The sequence below is a fragment of the Chiloscyllium plagiosum genome, unplaced genomic scaffold (assembly GCF_037043375.1).
Source record: "Chiloscyllium plagiosum isolate Xiang-an unplaced genomic scaffold, Cpla_swu_hap1 HiC_scaffold_4, whole genome shotgun sequence".
In the NCBI taxonomy this organism is placed as follows: Eukaryota; Metazoa; Chordata; class Chondrichthyes; order Orectolobiformes; family Hemiscylliidae; genus Chiloscyllium; species Chiloscyllium plagiosum.
In genome coordinates this window covers 149,299,686-149,321,618 of record NW_028270142.1, presented here as the reverse complement: position 1 = coordinate 149,321,618, position 21,933 = coordinate 149,299,686, and the positions used below count along the sequence as shown (strand labels likewise).

The 21,933-nt window shown below is 45.1% G+C and overlaps 1 protein-coding gene across 1 annotated transcript in view; it reads right to left on the bottom strand.

Moving 5' to 3' along the window:
• Nucleotides 1-983: 983 nt before the first annotated feature.
• agap3 (ArfGAP with GTPase domain, ankyrin repeat and PH domain 3) overlaps nucleotides 984-21,933 on the bottom strand; it is a 375,300-nt gene continuing 354,350 nt past the window's right edge. The window contains exons 15-16 of the mRNA XM_043687548.2: nucleotides 7,224-7,479; nucleotides 984-6,263 (exon numbers count right to left, since the gene is read on the bottom strand). Of these exons, the coding sequence (XP_043543483.2) occupies nucleotides 6,048-6,263; nucleotides 7,224-7,479 (472 nt within the window). The 3' untranslated portion in view covers nucleotides 984-6,047. The remainder of the gene's footprint in view (nucleotides 6,264-7,223; nucleotides 7,480-21,933) is intronic.

Sequence of the window (21,933 nt, the reverse complement as noted above, 5' to 3'; positions counted from 1 at the left end):
CAGTAGTACTGCTGCCGAGCCACTCTTGGTGATGGACAGTGAAATCTCCACCCAGCGGACAATTTGTGCCCTTTGCACCTTTAGTGCTTCCTCCGAGTGTTGGTCAACACGGAGGAGAACCGATTCATCAGCTGAGGGAGGATGGTACATGGTAATCAGCAGGAGGTTTCCTTGCCCATGTTTAACCTGAAGCCATGAGATTTCATGGGGTCCGGAGTCAACGTTGAGGACTCCCAGGGCAACTCCCTCCCGACTGAATACCATTGTTCTGCTACCTCTGCAGGATCTGTTCTGTGTCTATGTCAGGCTGTTGCTTGACTAGTCTATGAGATAGCTCTGGGTACATTTACCCCCTCATGTTCATAAGGACTTTACAGTGTTGACAGGGCTGGTTTTGTTGTTGTTGTTTCCATTGCCTCTGCCCAGTTTCATTTTCTTTTTGAGAATTTCTAATAATTTTTATAAATGAGCTGGGCTATTTCAGAGTGCAGTGAAGAGTCAAATGTAGCCTAGGCCAGACCAGGTAGGGATAGCAATTACCTTCTCAGTGAACACTGGCTTCAGGATGATCATTCGACTTTTCTTGAATTCAAATTCCAGAAATTTGAACTCAGATGAGATTTGAACTCAGATCCCTAAATATTACAGGGTTTCTGGATTAACGGTCCAGCAATAATATCACTAGGTCATCATTTTCCTTGTAAGAGATAGAGAGAAGGAGTGAGAGATAGAAAGAAACACAGTAAAAGATATGAACAGAAAGTAAGAGATTGAGATAGAGAGATCAAAACAGATAATAAGATAGAGACAAAGAAAATTAGACAGTAAGAGATGGGAGGACAGAGTGTATGACACAGACAATGATAACAACAGATAGAGAAGTAAGTGATAGAGACAAATTGTGACATATGCAGAGAGATTGGCGAGCTTGAGAAACTGTGTGTGACAGAGAGTGAGAAAATGAGAGCCAGAGACTGAAACAGTGGGTTCTCCCCAGGAACTGAACACAGCTGCTGTTTTTTATTAAGCTGGGTATGGATCTGTCAACACTGTCCAAGCACACAGAGAAAAACTGAACACAGAGTAACATCCAAATAATATTTACAGCCAGCAATATAAATATTTAGAATATACATATTATACACAAATACCTTTATGGCGAAGGGTGTATAAACATGGTAATACGGACCTAACTTCTAAATTGTAAGTGGTTTTAGTGTTTCACTGTACCTAATGACTGCAGTAGATTATGCTGGTTTGAAATAAAATGATGAAAGGGTTAATAAAAATCCATGGACACCATTTAGGAACAATTTCATTTCCACGATTGTTAACAGCAAATGTTTCAGACAGAAGGAAATTAAAGCACGATTCCCGATCATTGACTTGGAGTGAAACGCCCAGGATTTCCCCTATGGAAGGGGAAGTGTAGTTGGGTTTGTGATGGAGAAGGCGCAGACCACATGGGAAACTGTCGGTTCAGCTCAGAAGCTCTTTCTTTGCTGCAAACGTCAGACACTTTTCCCATCCAAAGTCCACCGGCTGAGTCTTTTCCCCAGGATAGAATCGGCAGGACAGATGGAAATTCTATGCTGTAATGACTGAGGATCTCACCTGGAAGGTTTAGGGAGGGAAACCAGCCCCAACATGACATGATAAAGAAACATTTCAATTGATGAAAATGATTCTTTGCAAATGAATACAATATGTTCGTGTAGGTGGGAGAGAGGATGATGTGGGATAAGCTGGGACCTGTTTTGTGCACAGTTCCACCACAGCACTGGACTAGTAATTGGACAGGAAACATTTTCAGACAGCTTCAGCTAGAATCATTTTTCCAGACAGATTCAGGGCTGCTCAGCCCTGCACCAATAACACTGCCCATACTGTTCCCACACCTGTAACAATAACATTGCCCATAGGCTGCCCATACCTACAATACCAGCCCTCTTGATGCACATACTCATATGCTGTATGTTGTCCGCACTGATAATAAAGTGCCCATATCTACTACAATAATATCAGTCACACAATGGTATCATATAGTATGCTGTACTTGCCTGTATATGCCTGTATGTACACAGATACCATTGTCTGTACACATACCCAGAGAGTGCTAACACTCCTGGGAAATCTGTTCATGTTGCAGTGAATAAAAGAGCAGCTTTGATTTAGCAAGAAACAGTGATAGGTATTAGCTGGACTCAAATAAACCCCACTGCCATGGCCAGCACATCCACCCAGCTGTTTGGATGTTTAATCCGAGTGCAACATTGAAGTCAATTTGTTACTTACAATCTGCCCCAGTTTGGTGTCAGTGGCTGTTAACAGCAGTGACGCTGCTGACCAGACCCCACTGAGGGACATGTCATTCCGAAGAGGAAACCGAGTGAGTGAGGGAAAGCTTGAGTGTACTATCCTGATTTAAATTATTGAGTCATTCACATAACTCCTCAATGAATCTCATTCTAACACTTCATCGTTCATTCATGAAAACACCGACACAGACTGACAGACAGACAGACACGTAGTCACACTCACAGTGCCACTCACACACTTACACTGTCAAAGAACAGTATAGCACAGGGATAGGCCCTTTGGCCCATCAAGACCGTGCCAACACATGGTGACTTTCTAAACTAAAAGCCTTTTGTATCTATGTGGTCTGTAGCCCTCTGTTTCCTGCCTATTCATGTATCCATCAAGATGCCTCTTAAACACGGTTAGTGTCCCAGACTCCAGCACCTCCGCTGGCAACTATGTCCAGGCACTAACAGCCCTCAATGTAAAATACTTGCCTCTCATGCCTCTTTTAAACTTTCCTCCTCTTATCTTAAACCTATGTCCCCCAGTAGTTGACATTTCTACCCTGGGAAAAAGACTCCGACTGTCCATTTTATCCACACCTCTCATCATTTTGTAAACTTCTATCATGTTGCCCCTCATCCTTCGACATTCAAGTGAAAACAAACCAAGTTTGTCCAATCTCTCTTCACAGTTAATACTCTCCAAACCAGGCAACAATGTGGTAAACCTGTTCTGTGCCCTCTCCTATGTCTCCTCATCCTTCTGGTAGCATAGCAGCCTACTGATCTTCAAAGACACAGAGTCTCAAGTACAGAATCCATGTCCAGACATGTACACAGTGTACACACCGCATGTGGATTGTGTGTGTTCCAGATCAGCAGTGACTCCAGGATGAATGAAACTGTCAGTGTAGAGTGCGGTTCACCCAAGTGTACTGACTGAGACTCTTCTCATGTCAGAGGTTATGACACCTCACAGATCCCTTCTGACCCAGAGATTGAAGATTCACCAATGGGAGAAGGAGGGAGGGCAGGTGGTTCCAAATTTGGAACTCCATCATGAGCTCTCATCATCATTCCACAGTGTACACTATTGGACAGAGTGAATAACTGTATTACACTGACTGCTCCTCCAGAACAGGCCTCAGACTCAGACCACACTGACCATTCCTCCAGGACACAATTCAGGCTCTGGCCACACTGACCATTCCTCCAGGACACAATTCAGGCTCTGGCCACACTGACCATTCCTCCAGGACATAATTCAGGTTCTGGCCACACTGACCATTCCTCCAGGACATAATTCAGGTTCTGGCCACACTGACCATTTCTCCAGGACATACTTCAGGGTCTGGCCACACTGACCATTCCTCCAGGACATAATTCAGGCTCTGGCCACACTGACCATTCCTCCAGGACACAATTCAGGCTCTGGCCACACTGACCATTCCTCCAGGACACAATTCAGGCTCTGGCCACACTGACCATTCCTCCAGGACATAATTCAGGGTCTGGCCACACTGACCATTCCTCCAGGACACAATTCAGGCTCTGGCCACACTGACCATTCCTCCAGGACATAATTCAGGCTCTGGCCACACTGACCATTCCTCCAGGACACAATTCAGGCTCTGGCCACACTGACCATTTCTCCAGGACATAATTCAGGTTCTGGCCACATTGACCATTCCTCCAGGACACAATTCAGGCTCTGGCCACACTGACCATTCCTCCAGGACATAATTCAGGTTCTGGCCACACTGACCACTCTTCCAGGACATAATTCAGGCTCTGGCCACATTGACCATTCCTCCAGGACACAATTCAGGCTCTGGCCACACTGACCATTTCTCCAGGACATAATTCAGGTTCTGGCCACACTGACCATTCCTCCAGGACATAATTCAGGTTCTGGCCACACTGACCATTTCTCCAGGACATACTTCAGGGTCTGGCCACACTGACCATTCCTCCAGGACATAATTCAGGCTCTGGCCACACTGACCATTCCTCCAGGACACAATTCAGGCTCTGGCCACACTGACCATTCCTCCAGGACACAATTCAGGCTCTGGCCACACTGACCATTCCTCCAGGACATAATTCAGGGTCTGGCCACACTGACCATTCCTCCAGGACACAATTCAGGCTCTGGCCACACTGACCATTCCTCCAGGACATAATTCAGGCTCTGGCCACACTGACCATTCCTCCAGGACACAATTCAGGCTCTGGCCACACTGACCATTTCTCCAGGACATAATTCAGGTTCTGGCCACATTGACCATTCCTCCAGGACACAATTCAGGCTCTGGCCACACTGACCATTCCTCCAGGACATAATTCAGGTTCTGGCCACACTGACCACTCTTCCAGGACATAATTCAGGCTCTGGCCACATTGACCATTCCTCCAGGACACAATTCAGGCTCTGGCCACACTGACCACTCTTCCAGGACACACTCCAGGCTCTGGCCACACTGACCATTCCTCCAGGACACAATTCAGGCTCTGTCCGCTTCTCCAGGACACACCCCAGACCCTGTAAGACATGATGCCTGTCTATGGTATCCCATTTCAAACAGTATCCAGTTCCTGTTCTGTTAATTAAAATCCTGATGATTTCAGGGCAGCTTGATTCCAAACTTTCCTCCAGTGAAGAAGAGACTCCATGTATTGTTCACCCACTCTCCAGAGGGAACTGAAGTTGCTCCATTCACCATAACCTTGTCATTCTGGATTCAAAAGCAAGTAGGAACAAGGAGAGCAGAGTTCCCATTGTCAGTGACAATCAACAACATAAGGATTGCAGCCCAGCACAGACCTGTACTGGAGAGAAAATACAGTGAAAGACAAGTGGAATGCATGGGACACGGGGAACTGGCAAAATCAAACAAGCAAACATATTTCACACCACTATTATACATAGGACATTCACCATGAGCGTATAACACACTCCCACACTCTGTGTAACAAATACATAGGACATTCATGATTAGTGTATGACACAATCTCTCACAATCATTGTACAAATACCTTGGACATTCATCATTAGTGTATAAAAGGACATTCATGATTAGTGTTCTCACACACACACACATGCACGCACCACAGGTTGTCTCCAATTTACCAATGTCTGACTTACGAGCACTTGTACTTAAAGATGCGATCCCACACAGGGATGTATTGATATTAATTTTAAAGATCCTTATATTGAATTGTATTGTGTTCTGACTTTGGTGCGAATCGACTCATGAACAGACTTGAGAACAGAACCCATTCACAACCCAGGGACTGCCTGCAGTGTGTAACACACACTTTCATACACTTTGCTCTGCCCTCTAGGATGCTTGCACCACTCAGTGTGGTGTGCTTGGTTTGAGTAAACTGAATGATGCTCCTTGGGGTATTTGTTTTTGCAGTAATAACATGATTTTGCCTTTGACATTGCTGGGTGCTGTGTCCTGCCCTGTAGTCTGTGTCCATCCAGGATCAGGCTCAGTGTCTCTTTCACCCTAGTCACCTAGACTTGAGTGTCAGGATTGCAGGTTTGAGAGTTGTGCACCAGGCCACATCATAATTAAGAAAGAAACACTCTGCAACACTGGGTCATTCATGGAGCAGCAATGGTCAGTGAGGAGAAGGTCTGTCAGTCTGCTGTTTGAGACAGGGAGGGTGCCGGGGGAGAGAGAACACATAAACAAGAATGGCTGGGAGCTGTGTCCTCTGAATGTCGGGAGATTAGATGATGCTGGCACTTCGATTCAGCTCTGACTGCGAGTTGTTATTAACGTTGGTGTTCCTGCGTGATAGGTTTGGGGTTGGGATGGGAATGAAGTTGTCACTGGGACAGCCATACTGTGTCAGAATCTCGATACACTCCTGACTTCCTGCTCGCCGAGCGTATGCCATTGGTGTCAGTCCACGAGCATCCCGACTCTTCACATCGACTCCGTACTGTAACAACACCAGCAAACAGCATCGCTTAGTGAAATCAGCCTCTGAGAGGGTCAACTATCAGACCAAGCATCAGGGAGAAGCAGCATGAATCAGGACAGGGAGCCAGTGACATCGCAGAGGAGGAAGACAAATGGAATGAGAAGGAGAGAGAGAGAAGATAAGACATAGTTGGAATTAGAGAAAGAATGAGACAGCAATGGAGGTATAGGGAGAGAGGAGGAGAACGGTGAGGGGAGAGAGACTGGGAGGGACTGTGAAATATCGATATGAAGAGGGGGGTAAGGAAAAATGATTCAAAGCAGAAGGTTGTGGGGGAGTTTTCTGTTTTATAAATGCAAGGGCTACAAGGAAAGAGCATTTATACTTCATTCCAATAAAAAAACCCACACTTTTATTGTTTCCTTTTGAATGTGTTCTTGGGATCTGGGTGTCATTGCCCCGGCCAGCATTCACTGCTATTGCCTCATTGTCCTGGAGAAAGTGGCGAACTGCCTTCTTGAATCACTGCAATCCTTGTGGTGTACTTTGGTAGGGACACTCACAGTACCTTTCCCTCTGTTTCTCTTAAACAATTGAGTGGCTTACTCAGCCATTTCAGAGGGCAGAGTCACATCTCGGCCAGACTGCGTGAGGATGAGATTCCTTCCCTCAAAGCCATTAGTGAACCAATAGGTTTTTACAAGAATTGCCAGTGGTTACACAGTAACGATTAGAACAGCTTTTCATTCCAGATTTTTACTGAATTTAAATTTGGATTTAAAGTCACAATTAGATTCAAACCCATGACTCTAGAATATTAGCCTGAGGTACTGGGTTCCTAGTCCAGTGACATTTCACCAAGTTACCACCTCCCTCTGGAGGAGCTGCCTGTGTGGGTGATGACATGAGACTGTTAGAGACTGTAGCTGCAGTCTGGGTATAACACTACACTTGTACATTCACTGATGTGATTCTTACCCATATAAGAAGCTGAGTTATAACAACATTGGCCATGGCACAGGACAGATGCAATGCGGTCCGGCCATCTCCATCTCCATAGGTCTCATTCACTTCTTCCTTGGTTCCGTGAGCAAGGAGCAGGACGACCAGCCGGAGATCATCCTCCACCACAGCTCGGAGCAGCTGCTGTCCCAGGGGGATGTCCGATTGTGGCAGGGCTGCCAGGAGTAGTTTCTGTTCATACTTCGCTCTGATCCAGTGTTCCTTCTCCTCCCTGCAAGAAGGACCAATGAGTTAGACACAAGACATCACTCCATGCTCCTAGGCTAACCCCCTCTCAACACAAATATGCACTGCTGCCTCACAGCGTCAGGGACCAGGGTTCGATTTCAGCCTTGGGCATCTGTCTGTGTACACATTCTCATCGTGTTTGTGTGGGTTTCCACCGGGTGCTCCGGTTTCCTCCCACAATCCAAAGATGTGCAGGTTAGGTGGATTGGCCATGCTAAATTGCCCATAGTGTCCCAGGATGTGCAGGCTAGGCGGAGTGGCCATGGGAAATCTGGGGTTACGGGAATAAGGTTGGGGGCTGGGTCAGGGTAGGATGCTCTCTGGAGGGTTGGTGCAGACTTAATGGGCTGAATGGCTTTTTTTATGCACTGTAGGGATTCTGTGGTTCTATGAAATTGGTGTTTCTCACTTAAGAAACACAACCACAGATTGCAGTTAGGCCACAGAAGAAATATCAAAGCTCTATACACAGCAGATTCACAAAGATAATATTGGTGATGGGAAACTACAAGAATATACAAATATTTAGATGTAGGTGAAGAAATGTAAAATAAATCCATGAAAATAAAATCTTCAACGGCATAAGTTAAAACAACTTCAATTAACCTAAGACATCCCAGAACAATTAATTAATCTGTGTAAAACAAATCTGGTGGTATTAGAGTCATAGAGGTGTACAGCATGGATACAGACCCTTCGGTCCAACCCGCTCATGCCGACCAGATATCCCAACCCAATCTAGTCCCACCTGCCAGCACCCGGACCATATCCCTCCAAACCCTTCCTATTCATATACCCATCCAAATGCCTTTTAAATGTCAAATTGTACCAGCCTCCACCACTTTCTCTGGCAGCACATTCCATACATGTACCACCCTCTGCGTGAAAAAGTTGCCCTTTAGCTCTCTTTTATATCTTTCCCCTCTCACCCTAAACCTGTGCCCTCTAGTTCTGGACTCCCCCACCCCAGGGAAAAGACTTTGCCTATTTATCCTATCCATATCCCTCATAATTTTGCAAACCTCTATAAGGTCACCCCTCAGACAACAGTCCAGGGAAAACAGCCCCAGGCTGTTCAAGCCTCTCCCTATAGCTCAAATCCTCCAACCCTGGCAACATCCTTGTAAATCTTTTCTGAACCCTTTCAAGTTTCACAACATCTTTCCGATAGGAAGATCAGAATTGCACGCAATAACCAATGTCCTGTACATGACCTCCCAACTCCTGTACTCAATACTCTGACCAATAAAGGAAAGCATACCAAACACCTTCTTCACTATCCTATCTACCTGTGACTCCACTTTCAAGGAGCTATGAACCTGTACTCCAAGGTCTCTTTGTTCAACAACACTCTCTAGGACCTTACCATTAAGTGTATAAGTCCTGCTAAGATTTGCTTTCCCAAAATGCAGCACCTCACATTTATCTGAATTAAACTCCATCTGCCACTTCTCGGCCCATTGCCCCATCTGATCAACATCCTGTTGTAATCTGAGGTAACCCTCTTCGCTGTCCATGACACCTCCAATTTTGGTGTCATCTGCAAACTTACTACCTGTACCTCTTATGCCCACATCCAAATCATTTATGTAAATGACAAAATGTAGAGGACCCAGCACCGATCCTTGTGGCACTCCACTGGTCACAGGCCTCCAGTCTGAAAAAGAACCCTCCACCACCACCCTCTGTCTTCTACCTTTGAGCCAATTCTGTATCCAAATGGCTAGTTTGCCCTGTATTCTGAGAGATCTAACCTTGCTAACCAGTCTCCCATGGGGAACCTTGTCGAACGCCTTACTGAAGTCCATACAGATCACATCTACCTCTCTGCCCTCATCAATCCTCTTTGTTACTTCCTCAAAAAACTCAAACAAGTTTGTGAGACATGATTTCCCACGCACAAAGCCACGTTGACTATCCCTAATCAGTCCTTGCCTTTCCAAATACATGTACATCCTGTCCCTCAGGATTCCCTCCAACAACTTGCCCACCACCAACATCAGGCTCACTGATCTATAGTTCCCTGGCTTGTCCTTACTACCCTTCTTAAACAGTGGCACCACAATAGCGAACCTCCAGTCTTCTGGCACCTCACCTGTGACTATCCATGATATAAATATCTCAGCAAGAGACCTAGTAATCACTTCTCTAGCTTCCCACAGAGTTCTAGGGTACACCTGATCAGGTCCTGGGGATTTATTCACCTTTATGCGTTTCAAGGCATCCAGCATTTCCTTCTCTGTAATATGGATATTTTGCAAGATGTCACCATCCATTTCGCTACTTTTTATATCTTCCATATCCTCTTCCACAGCAAAGCTGAAGGAACTTTATTAGAAGCATAGAATCCCCCGTGTGGGAGCAGGCCATTCGGTCCATTGAGTCCACTCCAACTCTCCAAACAGCATCCCATCCAGCCCACTCTATCCCTGTAACCCTACATTTCCTATGACTAATCTACCTAAATATCCCTGCACACTATGGGCAATTTACCATGGCAAATCCACCTAACCTGCATACTTTCAGATTGTGGGTAGAAACTCACACAGACATGGGGAGAATGTGCAAACTCCGCACAGACAATTAACCAGGACTGAAATTGAATCCGGGTCCCTGGTGCTGCGAGGAAGCAGTGCTAATCAATGTGCCACCATACCTTCCCTTGTTCTGTATCTAACCTCATGCTGTCCGTGTCCTGGGAGTTTTAGTTTTTGATAATGTCTTTGGGTACCCTCGGCTCTGCAAGGTACTATTTCTGCATCCTCCACTTGGTCCTTTACCTGAGTTTTGTGACTTTAAATGCATGACTGGTCTCCTCTTTGGTCTCAGTGTTTGGGAGTGAGAGAGTGTAAAGGAGCGAAGAGTTAATCTTCAGGCAGTTTGTAAAGGTCAGTGATATGAACTGAGTAGAGCTCTGTGATCTGAGCAATCACGTTAACAAAACAACGATGAGTACATTTTATCAGCAGCTTCCAATTCTGTGTTTGAAGTACCGTTAACAATAGCTCCCGCTGTTCAGCCACGATTTAAACCGCCCGAGGGAGCGTGGAATCGATTGGTCTGAATAATGCAGTTGCACTGTCCAAGTCACTTTTCACAGAAGAGAAATGCCTCTCGCTTCCTCACTGTTATCATCGGTATCTGGATAACACATGGAATCAATACCAAGGTAGAACCAGCTTCTTGAAGCATGCTCAGAGCACAGCTGACCTCTGAACTGTCTGCATGAACTGATAAGGGCTTACAGACGCCAGGCTGTTGTACTGTTGTCTGAATGAGTGACTGACAGCACCCTCAGTCTGATACAGACTAACAACGCACAGCTTTCAAGTGCCAGCCCCTCTGAGACCACCTTTCTGCTTATCAACGTCATTATATAATTAACCCCTTCAGGACACAATGATAGATTTGTGATATCCACCATAAATTCCTGATGAAGGACTCCCCCACTGAGGCAGAATATAGCATGGTGCTGGTGCTGGTCCTGGGCTAGAAACCCAGAGATCTTGGGTTTGAAACTGACCAGGCATTCGGATCTGGAATTGAATCATTTGGGTCATTTAGGGCCTGGCCCAAGGAAAAGTCACCGTAAAAGATGCTGTATTTGTCATAAAAACCAACCCAGGGTGGGGGGTCACTGGTGCCATTCAGAGAAGGGGACCTTGTTGTCTGACTCAGACTGAGCCACAGACCTCCAGGCCCACCCTTTTCACTGACTCTTCATGTCCTCATGGTAATCTTGGATGAGAATAAATCTTGTCCTGCCTCTCTCGTCCACAAGCCATGTGTGTACAGAAAGCAAGGCACTGTGTTTCTGTAAAAGGGGAAGAGACACGTGGAATTGTGTAGTTTATGGACGTACAAACATGCAAAGAATTAGGAGCACAGGGATTCAGTCCCTCAAGCTTGCTCTGCCATTCAATAAGATCATGGTGATCTGTTGTGTTCCAAAATTTACATTCCTACCTACCTCTGACAGCATTTAATTCACCTGCGTAACAGGACCCAATCTACATCTACCTCAAAAACACCTCCTTCACCTTCTACAGCAGAGAGATCCAAAGTTGCACAACCCTCAGAGGAAAAACTCTCTCCTCATCTTTGTCATAAGAGGCTGCTTCCAAATTTTACCAGTGCCCTCGAGTTTAAGACTGACCCACCAGAGTTTCCTGATGGACAAGATAAAGTTCAGCTTGACAGGACCATTCAGGATCACGTACATTTCAATCAAGTCACCCCTCATTTTTCTAAACGCCAGTGGAAACAAGCCCAGTTATCCAACTTTTCCTCATGAGACAACCCACAATTCCTGGTAAAAGGGGAAGTTGCCATAGTCCCAGGAGACCAAAGGGTTGCTCTCTCGTTAAAGACAGATGAGTGTGGTGGTTTAACCTGAGGGTCACTATGCCTCAGGTGAGGGGGGAGGTTGAGAATGTGGGACCTTAATTGCACACTCACTATTGTTGTCACTCTGCATCACAAACCAGCTATGCAGCCAACTGAGCTCACCAAACCTTTTTGCAGGTATCAATCAAAAAACCTCTCCTGAACCACATTTATATCCTTCTTAAAACGAGACTAAAAATACACACAACCGGAAGCGGCAGAGACAAACCACTATAAATGCCGGAGGAAAGATCACAGAAACGCTTCACAGGAGGCTCCCAAGCACTGAGGATGTTACCTAGACAGGGGACGAAACGTCTGCAACACAAATTCCCAGCTCGGCAAACAGAACCACAACAACGAGCACCCGAGCTACAAATCTTCTCACAGACTTTGAACACACAACAGTATTTGAAATGTGGTCTCACTGATTCCCTGTATAACTGAAGTATAACATCCTTACTTTTATGTTCAGTTCCTCTTGGAATAAAGGATGACATTCCATTAGCCTTCTGACTACCTTGCTGTACTTGCATACTTACGTCTTGTGAATCACGTACTTGAGGAATAGGGGAGCTGAAACAAAAACAGCCAGATCAGGGGCAGAGCTCTGTGTGACTCGGGAGGAGAGGATCAGCGAAGTTTAAAGGAGCACAGAGAGTGGAAAGATCACAGAAGCAGAAGTGGGAGAATCATATTGATCAAGGAGTCCACTTGTCATCTGCTGCCAATCAGAAAAAGACCCATTTATGCAAACTCAGTTTTCCTGCCAGCCAGATAATCTTCCACCTGCGTTCTTAAGTTACCCCCAATACATCAGCTCCTCTTTTGCACAATAATCTTTTCTGTGGCTCCTTGTCAAATTTCACTTCTTGAAATCCATCTATGGGCTCGCCACGACACCTGCAAATGTTACTCCTTTAAACAATTCCAATAAACTGGTGAATCTATATTTCCCGTTCACCAAATGGTACTGACTTTCCTGATTAGCCTGTGTTGTTCCCAAGGCAAATGGGCCACAGTTCCTGATTTTCTACCTCTCATCTTTCTTGAAAGAATTCTTTTCCAGAATTTAACACATTTTGGGAAATTAACACTAGTGCATCTATTATCTCATGAGTCACCTCTTTTGAGACATTAGGATGAAATCCACTGGGACTTGGAAACTTACCAACCTGCAGCTCCATCAGTTTGCTCAGTATTGCTTCCCTGGTGATTATAATTTCACCACGTTTCTGTCGTCCTTCAAATAAATGCAAAAACGCTGCAACTGATGGAAATCTGAAATAAACATAGAAAGTACTGGACAAACCCAACAGATCTGACAATATCAGTGGAGACAGAAGCAGAATCAAAGTCTTGAGTCCAATCAGTCTTATATTGGACTTGAAATGTTTACTGTGTCTCTCTCCACAAGACCTGCTGAATTTCTCTAGCATTCTCTGTGTCTGATTGCTCTTTTCCTTTCACCTCCTGATTTACAGCTATTACTGGGATGTTTCAGTATCCTCCACAGTAGTTCTTCGTTATGTACATCATTTCTTTATTAATTCTGTTCTGAGGATGGATCACTGAACCCAAAACATTAACTCTGATTTCACTGCCAGATTTGCTGAGCTTTTCCAGCAATTTCTGTTTTTATTTCTTTATTATCTTTGGAGGTTATAAGAATGCAGGAACATACGAAGCAAGAGCAAGAGTAGACTATTCAGTCTCTCAAGCCTGCCTTGCCATTTAATAGAATCATAACTGATCCATCCTCAATAGCTTTGCTTCTTCTTCCATGCCAGCTCATCATAGTTGGCAAACAGCAAGCAACATCCTCTTTAAATATTCTCAGCCTAACCTTCACAACTCTCTGGCTGGAGAATTCTAGACTTCCACTCTTTTCTGGGAGAAGAAATTCCTTCACATTTCAATTTTAAATCAGATTAGATTAGATTAGAGTACTTACAGTGTGGAATCAGGCCCTTCGGCCGAACAAGTCCACACCTACCCGCCGAAGCGTAACCCACCCAGACCCATTCTCCTACATTTACCCCTTCACCTAACACTACGGGCAATTTAGCATGGCCAATTCACCTAACCTGCACATTTGTGGATTGTGGGAGGAAACCGGAGCACCCGGAGGAAACCCACGCAGACACAGGGAGAACGTGCAAACTCCACACAGAGAGTCGCCTGAGGCGGGAATCAATGTCCCTTTATTCTATAACTATGTCCCCGAGTTTGAGATTTCCCCATGAGTTCCACTTGTCTTCTTACTCACTTGCTGCACCTTCATATTTGCTCAATGAACACCCAGATTCTTCTGTGCTACACTTTTTTGTAGTCTCACTCTCCATTTAAATAATAGTCTGGCTTATAGGTGGGGTGGGGGGGGGAGAATCAAGGCTGTGAAATGAGGATAGTGAGGTAACAAAGCATACATTTCAACAGCATTTCACAGATCAGGATTAATTTCAAACTGTCTATACACAATAAACTAGTTGTTTATCTGTAACACGATTTTTGATAAATCATTTGAACACTGACTGCAACAGTACAAGGCACTCCACATCCACAGATAGAATTTAAGTAAATCTTTATCCTCGGTCCAGGTGGTCACAGATTTCACACAGGAATACAAGCCAGTGATGTGTGCTATATTCACCCTGTCCTTTTGAGTTGGATAGGGGAGACAGAGATTGCTTCCCCTGCCTGGGGAATCTAGGCCACAGGAGCAGTCTAAACAGTCTTGGGATTAATGCCAAGTATTATAGCCAGGATTGTACTGGCTGGTGGAATAGGCTTGATGCACTGAATGGTCTCATGCTGCTCCTATTTCTCTTATGCTCAAATATACAGGAAGTTCCTCTGTACATATTTTAGATGTATACCTAAAAAAAGCTTTTAAAAATGAGGTGTCAACCTGGTGAAGCTATCAAACAGGACTATTTGCATGCCTAAAGCTTAAGAAAGAGCTAAGTGATCCCACAACCAACAGATCAAATTTAAACGTACAGTCCTGCCACAACCCAGTCATGAATGCTGGTGGACAATCAAACAATTCTCTGGAGGAGGAGGCTCTACAAATACCCCCCTCCTTAATGATGGAGAAGCCCGGCACATCAGTGCAAAAGGTAAGGTGAATCTTTCGCAGCAATCTTCAGCCAGAAGTGTCAAGTGGATGATCCATCTCAGCCTCCTGCAGTGGACCCTAGCATTAAAGATACCAGTTTTCAGTCAATTCAATTCACTCCACATGGTATCAAGAAACAATTGGAGGCACAAGATATGGGCCATGGCCCTAACAAGACTTCTGCTCCTGAACGTGCCCCTCCTTAGCCAAGCTGATCCACTACAATTACAACACTGACATCTACCCAACAATGTGGAAAATTGCCCAGGTATGGCCTGTACACAAAGGGCAGGCCAAATCTAACCGGGCCAATTATCGTCCCCATCAGTCTACTCTCAATTGTCAGTAAAGTGATGGAAGGTATCATCAACAGTGCTATCAAGCAGCACCTGCTCAGCAATAACCTGCTCAGTGACACCCAGCTCCTGACCTCATTACAGCCTTGGGTCAAACATGGACAAAAGATTCCAGAGGGCAGGGGAGAGTGACAGCCCTTGACATCAAGGTTGCGTTTGACCGAGTGTGGCATCAAGGAGCCCTGGCAAAATGGGAATCAATGGGTCAAGACTGTGGTGCTGGAAAAGCACAGGTCAGGCAGCATCCGAGGAGCAGGTGAATCGATGTTTTGGGCATAAACCCTTCATCAGGAAAGGCTTATACCCAAAATGTTGATTCTTCTGCTCCTCGGATGCTGCCTGACCTGCTGTGCTTTTCCAACACCACACTCTCAACTCTGATCTCCGGCATCTGCAGTCCTCACTTGCTCCTGGAATCAATGGGTATCGGGAGCAAACTCTCCGCTGGTCAGAGTCATACCTGGCACATAGGAAGATGGTTGTGGCTGTTGGAGGTCGGTCATCTCAGCTCTAGGACACCTCTGCAGGAGCTCCTGCAGCAGTTGTCCTCGGGCCAATCATCTTCAGCTGCTTCATCAATGACCTTCCCTCCATCATAAGGTCAGAAATGGGGACGTTCAAAGATTGCACAATGTTCACTATCAATCACAACTCCTCAGATCCTGAAGCAGTCCATGGTGGCACGGTGGTACAGTGGTTAGCACTGCTGCCTCACAGCGCCAGAGATCCGAGTTCGTTTCCCACCTCAGGTGACAGACTGTATGGAGTTTGCACATTGTCCCCGTGTCTGCGTGGGTTTCCTCTGAGTGCTCCGGTTTCCTCCCACAGTCCAAAAGTGTGCAGGTTAGGTGAATTGGCCATGCTAAATTGCCCGTAGTGTTAGGTGAAGTAGTAAATGTAGGGGAGGGGGGTCTGGGTGGGTTGCGCTGCGGTGGGTCGGTGTGGACTTGTTGGGCCAAAGGGCCTGTTTCCACACTGTAAGTAATCTAATGTTCAAATGCAACAAGATCTGGACAATATCCAGACTTAGGCTGACAAGTGGTAATTAATATTCGAGTCACACAAATGCCAGACTATGACCATCACCAATAAGAGACAATCTAACCACTGCGTCTTGATATCCAATGATGTTACCATCACTGAATCACCCACTATCAACATCATTGGGGGATACCATTGACGAGAAACTGAACTGGACTAACCATATAAACGTAACGGCTACAAGAACAGGTCTGAGGTGAGTAACCCACCACCTGACTCCCCAAAGACTACCCACCATCTACAAGACCCAAGTCCGGAGTATAATGGAATACTCCCCACTTGCCTGGATGGGTGCAGCCCCAACAACACTCAAGAAGCTTGATACCATCCAGGACACTTGATTGGCACCATATCCACAAACATCCACTCCCTCCAACACCGATGCTCAGTAGCAGTGCGTACAAAATTCACTGCCAAACTTCACCAAAGATCCCCAGACAGCACCTTCCAAGCCCACAATCACTTCCAACTAGAATGACAAGCAGTAGATACATGGGAACACCACCACCAAGGTTCCCGTCCAAGCCAGTCACCATCCTCATTTGGAAATATGCCATCATTTCTGGGACAAAGTCCTGGAATTCCCTCCCTAAAGACATTGTGGTCAACCCCTACAGCAGGGAGACTGCAGCAGTTCAAGAGGGCAGCAAATAGGGAGGCTCAGCCAGTGATGCCTACATCCCATAAATGAATTTTTAAAAGTTCTTCGCCTTCCTTACTTCTTTGTCTGCTTTCTTGAATAGAGTTTTCTCCCTGTCTCTTTTGGAGAGACTGTAGTGTGTTGGTGATGTCACTGAACTAGAAACCAAGCAGCTCAGGTTAGTGCTCTGGAGACATGGATTCAAATCTCATCACAGCAGCTGATGGAATTTCAATTCAAAAAATAAATTTGGAACTGAAAGCTCATCTAGATGATGGCCATGAAATTTTCATCGATTGTTCTTAAAAACCCACCTGGTTCATCAATGGCCTTTAGAGCAATCTTTACCTGTTTTGGCCAACATGTGACTCAAGTGACTCTCAGCTGTCCCCTGAAATAGCTAAGTGGGTCACTGAGTTCAAGGGCAGTTTGGGTTGGGGAATAAATGCTAGCACAGCCAGTGACACCCTGAAGGAATAAAATCAGATGAATGTGATTGAGGTTTCCGACCATTACTTTTCCTTTGTTTCACAATTTTCCATAATTTGCCTGTAGAATTGTTCCTCAATCCCATTCTCACTAACGAGGAGGTCTACAGTAAACACCAGCAATGTGACAACTCCTTTCCTGTTCAAATTCAGCCAACAGATTCACTCACTGAGCCCTTCAGAACTGTCCTCTGTAAAACATCGTCACTCTTTCCACCTTTCATTTTAATCCTTTGCTGTGCTCCTGAACACAAGGCAGTGAAGAATCTTTCACTCCTATTCCTGCCCATTTTTTAACCATGTCTCTGTTAAAGCCATTATAACAGAATCCCACCTGCAAATTGATGCCTACAGCTGGCTATCCTCATTTTTTGCAACATCTGTCATGTTGATACAGAAATTCCCTGACCGAGTTAGGCTTCTTCACTTTTTCTCCCATTGAAATCCTGATCTTTACTCGGTTTCTGATTATCTTGCCTGGTTTTCAATGCACCTCATCTCTCTTCCCTTGGCTGTACCTTGACTAACCTTCTGTGGCCCAACAGCACTCCCTGCGAAGGCATTACACCCAGTGCTGCTCAGGCTCAAGCCTTCTGTCCTGAAACTGGTCCTAATGTCTTGGGAATATGAAGCTGTCCTTCCTGCACCAGACCTCCCTTAATCAACAGTACCCTCCTGTTTCTGTACTCACCAAACAAGCAGCACTGGGAGTCATCCAGAGATTACTGTCTTTGATGCCTGTTTTTCTAACCTTTTTCCGAGTTCCTGAAACTGAGGGATCTCAAGCCTCTTCCTCCCACTCTGTTGGGTTGAATTTGCAGTTTAAATGTGGTGTTGAGTGAGACTCCTGACGCCTCACTCTGCCATGGCCAGTGGCAAATGTCGGTATGTGATCTTGCACTTTGCTAGGTGTTAACTATCCGGGAAAGCCGTTGTTTCTCACGCACCGGAGTGTCGTGGTGCGTGAGGGGGCCTGCTCACCACTGCTGAGGCTTTTCAGCTTCCATACCTCTGATGCCATTTTTAAACTGCAGCTTCACACAATCACAGAGGATCACAGAAGTGTAGAAAGCGTTCATTCAGCTCTTAAAACGAGCAATTCACTCAGAGCCTTCTCCCCCTAACATTATACTTTCCACCTTTTCAAATAATTGGTTAATTCTCTTTCAAAAGCTTCAGTTGAAACTGCTTCCACCACACTCTCAGGCACAGAATTCCAGACCGTGACCACCTCACTGCATGGAAACGTTATTTCCCCTGTCACATTTGCTTCTTGTACTGATTACTTTAAATCTGTGCCTTCCAGCAATACTTTTAGATATTTGCATTCTGGACACAGGTAAAAAATAAGTTGTATGCCTAAATGAGAAAGCGGGTTGTGAGGTTTATATTATCTGTTGTGGGCAATGTGGTGGTGCTGGTCAGCTCAGTGTTTATTGCCCATCTCAAGGTGTTCCAAAGGTTGGTAGCAACCTACCTTCTTCATCCATCATGTGAGTCCCTCTGTACTATCTGTGTCAGGAACCTTGCACCTTTGACAAGGCAGCCTGTACACTCGCTCAGTAATATTTCTTTCATGGGGAATCCTAAATGAAGGGATATGGTCGCAGAGTAAGAGTCTCCCATTTGCAATGAGATGAGGAAGAATTTCTTCTGGCTGAGCCACGAAGTATATTCAAGGCTGAGTTAGAGAGATATGTGAATAATGAGGGAGTCAAGGATTCTGGAGACAGACAGAAAAGTGGAGGAAAGACCATAATGTAATCAGTCAGATGTTGGATGGTGGAGCAAGCTCAAGGAACTGATCAGCTTATGCCTGTTCCTAATTCTTAAACCATTACGTGCTTTTAAAGATGCAGAGGATCGCTCTGTTCCTCTCAGTTTCCCAGTGTCCTATCATTCTGTAACTGTCCCTTTAAGTGTTCAGGCCGCACACTCACTCAGTATTAGGTTCCCTGTCCCTTTAAATGTTCAGCCTGTGCCCTCACTTAGTGATGGGAATCTTTCCTATTCAAGTGTTCAATCTGTATATGCAGTAATATGAATCCTGTTCCTTTAAGTGTTCAGTCTGTATGGACTGAGCAACCCTCAGTAATAGGGACCCTATAATTAGAATTAATATCAAGCTTCAGTTAGCCGACTGGAGACATTCCAAAGGCTGGGATTTGGGAAGTGCCGTAACTACTGATTAATTAGTTCCTAACACATTTTAATAGGGAAACACAAATCACTTACCTCTGTCGCCCTCTTTGCTGTGAGCCTTTTAATGTGAATAGAATTGGAATGAGACTGTGTGAGTGTACATTACCAGAAGCCAGCAGGGACTCACTGCTTACAGCCCAAAGGCTGGCCAACTGCCAACACTGAGTAAGACCCTTACATTCAGTGATGAGAGAGTCAGCAACTCACCGTTGCTAAGCGGACTGAACAATAACAGAAGATTCCTCTCAGTTTGAGTAAAGTTTGCACTTAATTAGACTATCAATTTATCAGGTCTGATGGATGGGATAGCACATGCCTGTGAAACTGTAAGGATTCCCAAGTAAAAGGAGTCCAAATATGCATCTATGGTTATAAACAAACCACTACTGCACACACACTCACAAACATACACACAACTACACTCATTCTCACAGAAACTCACAAATACATACAAAACTTCACATTCATTATCACACAAACACACACTTATAAACACCAAAACACCCAAATACACACTCAGAAGGACACACACACAAGTAGGCACTCAGTTACACTCACCCAAATACACACTCAGTTACACACACAGACTAGTCGACACCTAGTAAAACACACACACACTTTACAAATAGACACTAAAAAAACACATATTTCACTCTCTCCATCACTGTATAGAATATTGACAACAGACTTTTAGATGAATGGAATGTGGGAAAGGTGTGAGTGAGGGCTTCAGCAGCAGATGAGCTGAGGATGTGATGTTACTGGGGTGGAAAAAGGCAATCTCCCAGTGAGAGACATGACCTAGACTTGGAAGCCTAGCTTATGGTAAACTGGAAGCTGAAGTTACAAATAATCTTGTCCAGAAACAGACATGGTCAGAGAGAGGAATGGAATCAGTGTCTCAGGAATAGGATTTCTGTTGGATAAAGTGTGTTGCAAATTAGAGTCAATGGAGGGGTTGAGAGAATTTCCAGCCTTAACACCCCAAGTACTGACTCTCTGTCATAAAATACATCTCCAAACAAACATCTGTGCCGTTGATATCCAATAGCTTCCAAATTATTTATAACAAAATTATACAAACCCAATTCCACAAATTTCTGTCCTGTCCTCTGATCAAAGGGTTAATTCAGAATGGGAAAGGTTTCCATTCATGCTGACAGACCCTACTCCCAGCTCCTCACATTCACAGCAAACCCCGCCCACCACACAGTGGTCTCCTTCCCCAAGATTGAAGCCTGACACCATCTCTACATTTCAATCACCTGAAAACCAAGAACTGACCAGCGACTAATTACCGAAGAGCAAAAGGAAGTGGTGGAAATGATCAATACAATAGGGCCTGAAATGAGCAGCTTCCTCCCCCAGAGTGCTCTGAGCTGAATGGTCACAGCGAGGGGCAAACTGCCTCGTCTCGTTAACAACAAAAGGGACTTTGCACAGTCACGGCTAAATCCGAGTTCTGTCTTACAACTTTACAACCCCAGCGGACACGTTAGCAGACCCTTAACAGAGTAAAGAACCCAAACAAAAGCTCTCCTCCTTGGCAGGGGGTCATCCTTCCCAGAATATAGGGAAATGCACAGCATACTATAAACTTGCAGAGCAAGAGGCCACAGCCTTCAAAGGTTGCTAAGTGGCTGGAATGACCACTTTCCAAATATTCTCCTTCCTGATTGCTGAAAAGTTGTGCCATTATATTTTCAGTTTCTCTCTCTGTACAGTATCTTACCTGCCAACAGTGGTATGGGTCTGTGTGAATCAATGGGAGGATCTTGTTCAGTGCACATGTGCTTGAATTTGTACGCTGGCAGTTCTGTGTATTTGGGCGTGCAGTGGATAAATGCGTGACTGTGGTGGGTGTGAGTGTGGATGGGTGTGTGCAAGTGTGCATTATGTGTGCGAGCCTGCAGTTGGATTCGATGTGATATATTCAGACACAAATAGAATCAAAGGCACACAATCACAGACCCTTCCAATTCTCACGTGAAGCATTTCCAGGAGCTCCAACTCCAGAAAGATTGCCCAGCTCTGTCCTGTCCACAAGATGCAGGATGAATGCAATCCAGCCAAATACTGCCCTAGCAAAGCATTCTTGATTCTCAGCGAAGGGGTTGGACTCAATACTTTCAAGGTGCATCGGCATGGATGGAGTCAAGTTTTTTGAGTGTAGTTGGAGCTGCACCCATCCAGGCAAATGGGG